Here is a 13,667-nt window from a genome sequence, read left to right on the forward strand (position 1 = left end):
TGCCCAGCTCAGCATCTGTCTCAGCACCCATCAGGGGACACTGAGGCTCTGGTGGCAGCTGGAAGGCTCAGCCCACACTGAGGAAGAGTTTGGTGCTCAGGGCTCTGCCCTGGAGGGGACGTGGGAGGCAGGACCTGGCTCAACAGGCCCTCTATCAGGCACAGATAATTTTTTTTTAATATATCTTGGAATGGTTTCCTGCACTAAGTGCTTTCAGGCCTCATAGCACTGATATTGTAGATCAATATTTTACAAAGGCAAAGCTGTGTGACGGATGCAGGCACTAATTAAATGGGATCTAACAAGCAGCACTGCTGTAATCACACCCTCTGCACCCCTGTTAGCTCTTACACCAGAGGTTTGGCCTTCCTCACGTTCTACATTAAAAAAACAAAAAAACCAAAGACAATTAAATGACAGAACAAAAGATCCCCTGTAAGTGACAGTGTGCAAATAAAGACAGTTCCACGTTGCCTGCACCACTGGAGTGCAAATACAATTAAGGGCAGGAGAAAACATCAGTTGCCCTCAAGAGCCCTTCATCCTCTCCCTGATAAAGCCCCTGTACAGGCTTTGCTGTTATAAATGCAACTCTCTGCTAGAGCCAATACACATGTAACTTCTGCTCCATTGCAGAGATCTGCTACTGGGTGGGGAAAAAGGCAATAATAGCTTATGAAATATATGGCAATGACATCAGAGGAGCAGAATGTACAAGAAAACAGCAGAGGGTGTTTTTCAGCATCCGTAAGGCCTTACAGAGCATCCGGGCTCTGGAGGAATAAAGAGGTGAGGATAACTCTGCCTGTGCTCTGTTTCTGGAGTTGCTGAATAAAGGAGGTCAATAGACATGAGCTCGAGGGAAGCACAGACAGCAGGGTTTATTTTTCTAAAGTTAAATAATCACAAAATATGCCAAAATCCTGCTTTGTGGTCAGAACTCCCTTTAATTGTTTATTTTAACATGGGCACTGACAATTGAAATGTCCTGTGACATAACAACCAAGCTGTGCAGGGAGAAGCAGCAGCTTTCCCTGGAGGGAAGCAGAGCTCCCAGGGCCTCTGGGAGCTGCCCAGGAGCAGGGTGCAGACACCCCAAACAGCAGGGTGCAAAGGGGGAGGGTTTTACAGAAGCCACCTTTCTGCAGGAGGTGGCATTTGTACTAAAGGCAGCTTAAGTTCCTTGTTAGACATTTATTTCTACAGTTTCACCATCCCCTTTCCCATATGCACCAAGAAAAAGAAAGCAGAACCTCAGCAGACAGGACCTGCCCAGCACAGGAGCTCCCAGCCCATGGCTCAGCCACAGAGCTGGTGGGAAATTAAATATTTTCCATGTGTGGGAGCTGCCTGAAGTGATGAAGCAAAAAGTAACATGCAGAAGGAAGAGCAGGGTATCATGACCTCATTTGAGGTCACTTTTCCCCTCTGCTCAGTGAGTGTGAGGCAGAACCAAACTGCAGAGGGGAGAGCATCAGTCCCAGAGCTGGGCTGGAGAGCTGCAGTACAGGGGTGTGCTCTGCTTTAGGTACTGCACACAGCTCTGTGAGTGAGGAAACAACTCATTTCTGGCTATTAAAGTAATAATAAAGTAATAAAACCAACATTAATTTCCCCTTTTCCCTCCCCCCACCTTTCTTTTTTTTAAATTTTTTTTTAAACCTGAGACCACCTTGGCTCCAAAAGCAGGCAAGGCTGGAGAAGGTAAATAGCAAATGAGAACTTTCTCCATCATAACCTCCCTGCACTAACACAGGCTGCAGTGGCAGCTTTGTGTCCCCCCTGCCAAGCCCTGAAGGCCCCAGGGAGGTGTTTCAGGGGATGTGGAGCTGCGGGTGCTGCTCAGCTCCACGGAACCTGAGCCCAGGCTGCCCAGCACTGCTGGCTGCAGCCCATCCACACCCCTGGGACAGCACCAGGAGGAGGGGGACAGGGAGCAGGGCAGATGGGACCAGAAACCAAGGAAAAAAGAGAAGAGGAAGAAGGCTGGAGGGAAAGCTGCTCCCTGTCATTGAAATGGAACAGAGAAAGAAACAGTAAGTGACTATGGATGGTGCTGCACAAGTGACCTTTGCTGTGCTCCAGACAACAATCAAACCAACAATGCTTCCCAAATCTTAAAAGTTAGATACGGGTGGATTTTTAGCAACTGCTATTTTCAATTTGCTTAAGCATAAAGCAGAGGCTCTCAGTTCACAAAAGGCCTTCCCAGCTGCTGAAGGCTCCTTTTTATGTACAAAATCCAAGTCAGTACACAAAACAGAGCAGCCTGAAAGAAACTTGGAGGAGCCGCTTGGCACCAGTGGCTGCAGTCACTGGAGGAACCCACAGCAAGGCCAAGAATCCAGGAGACACAGGACAGAACTGCTGGTGCCTAAGGATCCACAGACACTTTATCTCCTCACGACAGGCAGGGTCAGAGGGTGCATCAGGATGATAACAGCCCTGTCACCCCAAACTCCAGCTCCTCACCCCGAGGGAAATCCCCCTTGACATCCCCACTGAGAGTTCTCTCTGCTCTCAAGCCATGGAGAAAAAATTTAGGAAAACATTGATTTTTCAAAAAGCAGCAACAACAAACCATTGATGCACTGCAAAAATAGCTGGAGCAGTAACCCTGCCCATATGGAAACCCATAAGCAGGCAGGGCTTTATCAGCACACACAGAGAGGAGAGGCAGGGAAGGGACACGTCAGCTCCAGGGCCCTGCTGGAACCAGTGGTAGATAAAGTGTAAAACTGAGAAAGTCGTTTTGACTGTGCCCCTTACACCAGGAAGTTTAATTGTTAAAAACTGCCACATGAAATGAAATAAATTAATGCCAAGCTCAGCTGTTTTTCAAACCAGTGCAGCTAATAAGGGAGCAGAATATAACCAGAATTCACAACCAAATTGCTTTCAGGGTACTTTTTTCTCTCTTTAAGTAACAGTGAGTGCACAGGAGAGACTGCCAGGTGGGACCCCCAGGATGTTGATCAGACCCCATGTCCCAGGGGTCTCACTGCCCCTGCCCCTCGGGCACAGACCCTGCCAAGGCTCAGCCTGCAGCAAGGGGGGGATCTCTGGCCCTGGGCTGGGAAGGGGAAACACTGATCAGGGCTTAGCTGTTGTGGTGTTCTCCTTCTCTTAAAATGTTCTCTTATTTACAGTGAAGTACTTGAAGCGTGTTTTACTTTACTTTACTTAAGACTGTGTTTTAAAAAATGCTCAGACACTTCATCTACTTCACTAAGCCTTTAAGTTTTACTGCTGAAAAGAAAAAAAAGTCAGCAGGTGTCTAATCCTCCTCATGTCACTCAGTGTGTCTCTCCTGCCTTTGGAGGGAACAAAGCTCAGCCCCTACCCAAAGCTCTGCTTCTGTGTCAGATGAGGAGAGCACTGCCCTGCCCTCTGCCACCACCCTGGGGCACCTCTTCTGCCTGCCAGTCAGATGAGGCCAAGAAGAAAGCACGTACCAAAAGAGGTTTTTAGCAGCAGCTTCAGAACACAGACACAATCCAGAGAGGTCCTGAGGCAGAGAAAGCAGTGCAGTGGGTTAGGGCATCACCGTCCCTGGCTGCAGGGTGCCCAGCAGAGGTGTCACGGGTACCCCAGCTTCCCAGCCTCTCTGCTGGCAGCTCACTCACCCACTGCACCTCTAGGTGCCAAACACTTCCACCGGAACCCAAACCCATGGCTGGAACCTGGGAGCAGTTCTGGTACCAGGTCTGAAGTGTCCCCATCCTCCCTGCCTCTGCTCTGACCCAGAGGGGTTCCTGGGAGCCCGGCCCTGTGAGCAGGGACCAGGGCACACACTGGGGGACACAACACAGCATCCCCCCCAAAGCTGCTCCCCTGGCACCCCCCAACCCACAGCAGGGCACTGCCCCCCCCAGCCTGCAGCTAGAACAAGGCATCCAACCCCTTCCTTACAGAGCCTCCTGGGAAAATATGGTTCTAATGTACTAAAGCAACTAAAAATAGACCTAAGAAAATGGGTTTGAATTTCCTTTCAGAAATGAGATTAAAGAAACTTCTGATTTGAAGGAGTACTTTATAAAGGCAGGAGCAGGGGCAGCAGCTGCATCCAAACCCTCGCACGCAACTGAGCTGCTCTCCTGAACTTCCACACACACGTACATGCTCTAAAAAACTGCTTGTAACACATTCTGTTCCTCTAAATTTCTCCCCTTTTCTTTTTTTTCCCCTAAGTATAAAAGCAAGCCATCCATTGTACAAATGGGATGTAAAAAAAACAGCCAGAAATTCTGGTATTTAGACCTCAACCAGTCCAGCTGGGCCCCTCCTTAGGAAGAGCAACTCAGTTTGACAGAGAGAAGCTTTACCAGTTTATACCTGCAGTGGATAGCTAAAAAAACAAACAAACAACCCCAAACTCAACAACTAGCACTTCAATGAGGTTTTAAAACCAAACAAGAAATAATTCCCAAGTCTTTTTTTTCCCCCCCTGCATTCTGAAATCCAGCAGCTGAATTTATTATCTGCATGAGTCAAAATTTTTAACAGTAAATTGAGCAAAGCTGCATCCAGCTTGCACTGGGGAACACCCAGCTCTCTTCAAAGGCAGATAGAAAACCTTAATTGTTTACAGCTGCTTCAATTAACACCTTTCAGTGGTGGGAGCTGTGTGGAAAGGGATCTCCCTCCAGCCCCAGCCAGCATCTCGCCCTCTCTCCAGCAGGAATCACTGCAGGACCTCTCAAGAAGGCAGAGCTGATCACCTGGACTTGGACTCTGTGTCCAATTTAAACTTATTTCAGTCCATTTCCAGGCTTTGGGAAAGTAATGTTCCAGGAAAGCTTTAAACACAGTAACCCATGATCTAATAAAGCAAATGCAGTAGCCAAAAGGATGGCATTTCTGCCCTCCCACCAGGGCATTCTTACCTTTGCCAGCTCATTTATGGCCATGATGAAAGCAGCTGTACCACAAACAAAGTCAGCCACGCCAAACTCTGCAGGCATTTACAGTTTGGTTTTGTATATAACCCGTGTCCTTCTCCCCCATGTACACAGCTAGACATTTCTGAAAAATTGTGCAAGCTCTTTATATGGCTGGCTTTAGTTTCCACTTTATGGTACAGCAGCCACTCCTCACACTTGGCCAAGTGAGAAACTCCCCTGACCACCAAACCCCACCAGCACCAACTGGAAGCATTTATATCACAAAGTACTTGTTTCACTGAAAGCAAACACACACACAAACCTCCTTGCACTCCACTATCCAAAAAGAATTTTGCACTGTGGGGCAGTTCACCTTGAAATAAAGTTGAGGTACACCCAGGGGTAGGCACTGCCCCATCACCAGCACACCCTGAGCCAGGCAGCATCTTCCTCTGCTCCATAGCACACCAGGTATGGCCTCAGTGAGCAAATAACAACACATTAATAACAAATAACAACACATTAAGCACAAAGGACTGACTCTTCGGTTTCCTTTGAGGAGCCTGGAGTTTGGGTGTGAGTTCTTCAATCATTCCCTTTGCCCAGTCAGGGTTTTCCCTAACCTGCCTGAATTCTGCCTGTCATTTCAAACACCTCAGTGCCTGTATGAACAAACACAGGGAGCACCAGCACAGCTCCTGCCACATGCCAGCTACCACAGTGCTGAGACTCTGCCAGGCTGCTGAGGAGTGCAACCCCTGGGCATGGCCCAGCAGGGCTGGACAGGCTCCTCTCCATGGAGCCATGAACCCAGCACACAGCCAGACACCAAAATCCTCCAGGGACCCTGCAGCCCCCGTGGACCTGAGCTGACTCCTGCTCATGAACTGCTGCCACCTTCCATCTCAGGACAGCAACGTGTCTGAGCCATCACCTCCCCAGGAGAGGTTGTACCCCCTGTGTCCCCACAGCCCCCCAACGTTGGGACCCAAAACATGTCCCTAAAATACATCCAGCTGCTTCCTGGCCCCTTGGACACAGGAGGGCAGGCACCCTCCCTGCAGCCAGGAGGGACAGTCTGCACGTACACGAAGGACAATTTCCATACTTTGCCATTCCCCCTCTTCAAATTTAAACCTCAGTCTCACAACTGTGTTTATATTTAAGCCTGGAAAGGATCCCATTCAAATTCAGTGAAATCATGCTGACAGAAAGTAAATGGCTTTGCTTCCTAAAAAAAAAAAAAAAAAAAATAGCTGCTCTCTTCAATAGTACTCTCTTCCTTTTTCACTAACCCTGGGTACTATTTCACCAAGTTAGGAACACTCCAGAGGAATCTGGAGCTGAACTGAGGCTTTCCAGGAACTTGACAGGACGTGAAGAGCTCTTGAGATGCAAACAGGATCCAGACCTGGTACCCCAGCCAGCCCCTTCCAGCCCTCCTGCTCCAGCTGGACCCCAGCCTCCCAGCAAACTTCTGAGGTCCCCTTGGAGCATCCCTGGAGCTCCCAGCATCCCTCCTCTGAAATCCAGAGAGCACTTCAGGATCTCCAGGGTGAAGAGCTGGCAGTTGAAGAGCACTGGGGCAGAGGAGGCTGCTGAGTTTAGCACTTGTATGCACTGGGAAGTTTATGCAGTGACTGGGATATGTATTTTAAAAAAAATGCAACCTGAGGACAGAGATCCTGTGTCTCACACCAATACCCCCCCAGGGCAGGTGGCAGACACTGCTCTGCTGTCACCCTGCTGTGGTGGCACAGGGCAGCTCCCAGCAGGGATGTGCTGGAGCTCCAACCAGCACTGCCTGGGTACAAAACAGTTCCCAGGACAGAGTCTGATCCTCCCAGGTCTCCTACTGACACAGCAGGAGCTCACTGAGCTGCTGCATCCCAGAGCTTTACACCTGGATTCATTATTCCTCTTTTAAAAAAAGATACACTTTATCCCATCTTAATATTTTCCTCTGTTTGACCAAAATGATGGAGTTGCTTCTAGCTACCTCAGAGGGTATTTTGTATCACTCAAATAACAGCATATCCTCAAATGAAGAGGGTATGTCATAAGTATGTCAATAAATTTAAAAATTAACTCCAAAAAGGTTATTTGCATAATCCAAATTGTTTCCATAATCCTAATTATCTGCATAGCCCCATGTTTCAGTACATAACAACTCAAGGTTTACCTAAGCCTAATTTAATAGCAGGAGTCCTCCAGGTTGCACTGTGCAAATCATGGAAAAAGACAGGACTTTGGATCAGAATAAAAGGATCTGCTTTGTTAATTTGTAGAGGAATGAAGTGAAATGCTGCTGTGCAGCCCGGGGGGAAGGGAGGAAGAGCCTGGACCCCAGGGCATGGCACCCATGTCCATGGGGATGGCAACAGGGCACGAAAGAAGAAAAGAAAACAGAGAGAGGATTAAAGGTGTCTGTCACAAACCATCCTCAAGTCAAAAACCAGATGTGATCACTCAGTCTGGAACACAACTTGTTGCTTCCAATAAATTTGAGAGTGAATCTTAGCAACAAGGCAACTGTCTGCAGAAAAACAGCAACCAAGGCTTGGGGTCACCCTGGGCAGGCAGGAGGCCTCTCGGGCTGCTCCTGACCACTTGTCTGAGGATCTGGGACAAATGGATGAATGTTCTTGACATGATGTTTTCTTATTGTATGCATCTTTAATTTTTCCCTGCAAAACAGTTCAGAATTTTACTGATTGTGACCGTTCTCTGCAGAGTTTCTGGCCATACCCCACAGAAACCTCTGCTGGTTCCTATTACGTGCAGCCTCTAAAATAATCACAGTGCAAATGCTGCAGTGCAACGTTTTAATTTCTTCCTGCAGATACAGAGCTGAAGCTGTAATATGAACTCTGAACCCTGCAGTGAGCCATAGCTCTTCTGCCTGAGTATCTGGTAAGATTTCTCAGTGCCATTCACCTTCCCTCAGAGGAACACGCATGGTTTAATTGTCTGGGGTTTTTAATGGACTGTTTGCCACCCAGCCTAACAAGTCCATCATTTCCCAACTTATTTGCCACTTTCCCTTTGCTTCCTCTCCTGGAGCTCAGCCTACTGGCAGATGCACAGGCTGAAGAGGAGAAAAATGGCAAATCAGATCTTAGGAATTTGAACACTGTTTGTTTGCTGTTTCTTTCTTTTTTTTACCCCCAAGGGTTACTGCTTTACCAGTTTCCTTGGAATCAGCCCCAGAGCTGAACCAAACCTCTGCACCCTAAACAACACGACTGCATTGCACTCAGGTGAGGCTGGACCCTCCAAAAGGTAAGGTGACTGAAAAGCACTTCACCTGCTGAACTGACCCCTGACTACATTTCTGGATTTTCTTATTCTGTCCTAATTAAAGGAGAGACAGAGCCAATGATCTGCCACTCATATTACCCAAATGTGCTCACAGTGATTTCCTTGACTTTGTACTGAAATAAATAAGGACCTTACTCTACACCTTCTGCTAATTTTAACAGGATGGGGAGTGACAAGTCAAAAAAACCTTTTTTTTTTTTTTTGAAGGAGTGACAAAGTAGAGAAATTCCAACAACTAAGTTCCATCTCTGAGGTAGCAGAAACAAGGTAACCACTGAGCTCACCCATAATAACACATTTATATACCTTAAGGCTTGTCAGTTATAAGTGTGACCATCAATTTTACAGAGTTCTGGAGTTTCATTATTAAAAAAATAAGTACTTCTACAACAGAAGATAAAATACCATGTACTGGTGGATCTTAGACATAAGGCACCAAAGCTTCAAACTCAGGCACCACCAATGAAAAGGATTTAAACTTCTAGTCTCTTGCTTGTTCTCAAAATTAAAAAAAAAACAAACATAGAAATGAGAATGTTCAGGGTTTTTCAGCTGTTGAAGGATGAGCAGGAAGTATGTCAGAGCCAGTCCCAGTCCCCATCACCTCTTTCCCACTTTCTCCCTCACTGTTTTACACTTTTTTACCAAAACCCCTGGGCAGGAGAGCAGAGGCTGTGGTGTGCCAGGCTGCAGCCCCTCTGCAGCCTCCCAGGAGATTTGCATTTGACATCCATCTCCCCATGAAGACATCTTGATCTCAGTTTTCAGGAAGCATCAGCTGACTCATCTATGGGCACACGTGATGAAGTCAATGTCATTTCAGAAATGAATCCTACTCAGGCAGCTTTTTCCAAGCAAAAAAATGAAGAAAAATGCTTCAAAATGATGCTAAAAAGATAAACATAATTTCTGTTGCAAACTGTTTTCCTGATTTAGGAACTGAGACCTTATTTTTGCTGTAGATAGTTTAAAGGCTTCTAGGCATCCAAATTTAGGAGAAAAATCCTATGGCATTTAAACAAGGCAGAGCTGGAGCTGACTCAGCCACTCAGGCGCACAATTTGAATACACTACATAATCATTCCTGTTTTAAAATTATCCTCCTAATATCTAAGGGCTAGATTATCCCACATGCATTTATCTTGATTAACACACTACCCTAAGGACAGCCTTGCAGATTTCATTAGGCCTAATTAAGGAGCAGGGTATTCAGCAGAGGGATGATAACATCTTGCTCTGATTGACATGGCCCCGACCTCCTCCTTGCACTCCCTGACCCAGGTCACAGAAATATCCCCACCTTCCCTTTTCCCTCCCATTCTGCTCATGAACTTGTAACAACTGCTGCCTCTTACCCCTCCAGATCACAGAAAGAAAAGAAGGTGCACACAGACTTCCCACCCAGTGACCTGGGCCTCCCTTAGGAGGATCTGTGCCCCTCTCTTTTTGCTCTAGACCTACTCAGGCTTTCATTTCACAGAGAGGGAATTACTTCTTTTTTTTCCTTTTGTTTTCTTTTTTTTTAAGTCTTTTCTCCAAGCTGAAATCTGCATCTCCCAGGAGCAGAGCAGACAAGTCTCCCTGCACAGCAGCCCTGGAGGACACCTGGGTTGGGGGCCAAAGTCTGCCAGGCAGGGCTGAAGGGTGCTGCCATTTCCTGGGGTCCCTGCAGAAAGTGTTTGCTTTGCCTGTTTATATTCCAAATATAGCAGAGCACAGGGACACCTCCAGCTGGAGAGACAGGGGCTGCAGCTCCAGCACCCCTGCCAGAGACACCCTGACCCCCTCCTGGCAGCACCACCCGTGAAAGGTGCACTCGTGGTCTGCAAAGAGCAGCTCAGGGACTGATTCTGTCTGCTGTACAGGAGACATGCACAAGGAGCTGTTTGGTTAATGCTAATTTTACACACGCTTGTAAGAACCCAAGTATCTCAACATGAAGGTCAAGCTGGAGGTGTGCTGCTGGGTTAGCAAGCAGCAAGGACATGACATCCACACCGAATTAATTAAATATTAAAAATTACTTTTGAATGTCCCAACAAAAATATTTCTTTGCTTCAGTGAACTGGCTGCCCTTGCAGGGTCTATACAGACCTGGTGCAGCATTCCCCTAGGACTGTTTTTGCATAACACATGAAGTTTGTGATGCTGCAGGAAATGTAACAAACCAGTGCTTGTTCAGCTTAACAGACACACACACAGCCTGACAGAGATGGGAAACAAAACCCAAACCCAGCAACTGCTTTCCTACCAGGTGTCTGGGCAGGGATCCCCAGGAGAGATATTCCCTTTTCTGTTCCCTTTCCAGCACATCCCTGGGCTGCTGCACAGCCAGGCAGTAACGCTGGGATGGCACCTGCAGCTCTCACCCACCCACCAGCTCCTTCCCAAGGTGATCATCAGCTCCTGCACTGAAAAAGGAGCAGCAGAGCCCTGCTGATGGCAGCAGCAGAGCCCCTGTGCTGGCCCCTGCTCTGTCCCTCACCCAGACACCTCTCCATCAGCACTGGCAGCACCAGCATGGACCCCAGCATCAACACTTTCTGAACACACAGAAACATTTTACTGCCTTGTTTTAAACCGAGCTTTTCCTCCCTTCCCTATGCATTATCATTTCTGTAATGTTAAAATAAAATAAAAAAAAATAAAAACAGAACAAAAAATAAAATAAAAATAAAAATAGAATAAAAAATAAAATAAAATTTGAACACAGGAACAAAAAGCATTTCTGGTGCTGTAAGATGGAGCATGGCTGGGGGTGTGGGGATGGGGGCTGTGGGGATGGGAGCTGTGGGGATAGGGACTGTGGGGATAGGGACTGTGGGGATGGGGGGCTGTGGGGATGGGGGGCTGTGGGGATGGGGGTTTCAGGCGTTCTGAAGGTTCACCCTCTACCCTGATCTGAGACAAGACACATTTTGAAACTCGGGATTTGTATAAAGCCTCTGCAAACCACTTCCTGCCCAGCTCCCAGCTGCACAGCCCCTGACCCAGGCACCCACCTGCCATGATTTTAGTGTGGCTCCACAGAATTAATCCTAATCTGCCTGTATAAGTATTTCAAATGTTAAAGATTATACAATTTGTTAAAGAAAAAAAGAAAAAAAAAAAAGGCTGTTATCCACAGGTCTGATGCTTACTACTGAAACCACAGCTCAGCAGCAGGCAGACACTGACAGCACCTAACCAAAACATGAGTGTGAGGCTGCTGCACCCTCTCTGCTGCAGCCCTGCTCGCAGGTCCTGGGGCTCCCTGCCATCTGCTCAGTCGTCCTCCCCCCGAGCAAGTGCATTTGTGAAAAAGACAGGATAACCACAGCAGTCCAAACACAGAAACACAAGCAGGGTGCTCACAGACATCCAAATAACCCGGGGAGGAAAACACTCTTCTAAGATTCACCATCAGCTGTCCAGAGACAGCGACAGCCCGCTGGTGGTTACGAGATGGAAATAAATCCTCATATTGCTTACGTGGTTTGTGCTATTAAAAACAAAGAATCCTTACAGTGACTTTGCTGTTTCTACGTGAAGTGCCCTTTATTCCTACGGGCAGAGAATAATCTGGAGGCAAAGCACCAGTGGCTGTACCCACACCGGAGGGTTCGAGCCCTGCCAGGCATGTTTTCCCTTCATTCCCCCTATCCTTCCCCTGAGGAAAAGAGCAAAACAAATCAACAAGCATCAATAAAACATCAGCAGCAAAACATCCCACTGCTGGCAGCCAGCAGTCGCTCGCTTTCGGGCTGCAGGGCTTCTCTGGCTACAACTGCTCCTTTCATTAAACACATACCCTTAAAAATAATATAACATTTACTCACTTTCAATGAATCAAAGCAGGCGATTACACGTCCGTTTTCAACTTGGCAGCTTTTCGATGGGTGTGCAAATTTACATTCCGTGTCTGGTCGTGAGCAAGTCCCCCTTTGGAACTCCCTGCACACTTCCAGCGTTAGCCATTTTGTGTCCCGAATCGGCGGGACACTAACAGCCATCTTTAGATTTTACAGGTAGTTAATAAAATCTCCAATAAAATGGACAAACGAGTAGCCGGACTGAGAAACTGGAAAATGATGAAAAGTGCCACCTCCAGAATACTTTTTTTTTTTTTTTTTCTTTTTGTCCTCTCTGTCTGTTTCTCTCCCCCCACTCCCCGTTTTACAAGTAGGTCTGAGATGGGGTGGCCGCCCCCCTCGGGGAAAGCTGTGTCCCCCGGAGTCGGGAGCGTGGCACCGGGGACCGGCCGAGGTCTGGCACTCGAAGGAGCACAAGGTGAAGGTGCAGCCGTGGGGCCCGGCTCAGGCTCGGGCGCTCAGCACCCCAGCATCCTGAGTGCCCCCGGGAGCACGGGAACCTGCCGGACCCCGGGGAGCTCCCGGCTGCTCCTCTCGGGGCAGTTCTCTGAATATCTCCACGCAGCCGAATTTTTGCAGCGGGGCTTTGTGGTGCAATCGGTATCGATTAGTTTGGCATAGAGAGATGCAGCAGTTTAGAGCAACGTTCGAGACGGGGAATAATTTTTTTTTTTTTTTTTTTCTTTTTTTTTTTTTTTGCCTTTTTTTTTTTTTTTTTTTTTTTTTTTGCCTTCCTCTCCTCGATTTTCGGGCAGAAGATCTCTGACCTTTCTCAGCACACTTTTATTTTACAGTAAGCAGGCTGCGGCAGGCCCGGCAGCGCCCGTCTCCCGGCGCGGGGGTGTCTGGCCGGGGGTGCGGCGATGCTGTCGTCGCAGTCTAGCTGGCAGCAAGCAAGGCAAAAAGCAGCGGCTGCTCTAGAAGCGGTCCCAAGCAGCAGAGACGTCAGGAAAGGCACTTCTGAGTACCGACCTGCAGAGAGAAGAGACAGGTTACCGGGGGCAGGGGGGGTCCCGCCGCCCCGCCGCCCCGCGCCGGGCACTCACGGAGAGCGGCCGCTTCCCCGGCCCAGCCAGGCATGACCGGGAGGCAGCCAATGGCGGGCAGCGTTGCAGCGACACTCCGGGCAGCGAGCCAATGGCGGGGGCCGTCTTATGAAAGGTCGCGCCTGTCAGAGGCTGCCGGCGCTGCCCCGAGCGCGCCCGCCCGCCCGCCCGGCGGGGCTGGACCGGGGGACGGAGCCTGCGAGCCCGGCCCGGCCCTGCGGCGGGGGCAGGGGCGGACACAGAGCGGGTGGCACCGCCCGCCCCGCCCCGCCGCACGGAGCCAGGGAGCCGGGCCCCGCTGCACCGCCTCACGGGGCGTCCCTCACCGCACGGGGGGGGCCGAAGGACGGACACGGAGCCCGCGGGTGCGGGCGGGAGGCTCAGCCCGGGGGAGGCTCGGCCACAGGTACGACCCGCGGCCCCCAGCCCCGTCCTGGCCTGGGTAAGGGACCCCCCGCTCCCTGCCGGTAGCGCTGCGGGGAGCAGCGGGTCCCTCAGCAGCACCTTCACACACGGCGGGGAGCTGTGAGCAGGCTGTCAGCAAAAAACCCAAAGCTAACAAAAAC

General features: G+C 49.1%; 1 protein-coding gene across 15 annotated transcripts in view; it reads right to left on the minus strand.

Annotated features, from left to right (window-relative positions):
- The window catches only part of MBNL1 (muscleblind like splicing regulator 1), a 75,675-nt gene that overhangs the window by 42,657 nt on the left and 19,351 nt on the right, over nt 1-13,667 (minus strand). For 12 of the 15 annotated variants that reach the window (XM_030455953.1, XM_030455951.1, XM_030455948.1 and 9 more), the window contains exon 2: nt 12,023-13,027. The exons of 2 other annotated variants lie outside the window; for them this stretch is intronic. In XM_030455953.1, the coding sequence (XP_030311813.1) occupies nt 12,023-12,196 (174 nt within the window). In that variant the 5' untranslated portion in view covers nt 12,197-13,027. Of the gene's footprint in view, nt 1-12,022; nt 13,028-13,101; nt 13,254-13,667 lie in introns of those variants that run through there. One more of the 15 variants, XM_030455950.1, reaches the window with a different exon arrangement.

The sequence above is a fragment of the Calypte anna genome, chromosome 9, assembly GCF_003957555.1.
Source record: "Calypte anna isolate BGI_N300 chromosome 9, bCalAnn1_v1.p, whole genome shotgun sequence".
NCBI classification, from domain to species: Eukaryota; Metazoa; Chordata; class Aves; order Apodiformes; family Trochilidae; genus Calypte; species Calypte anna.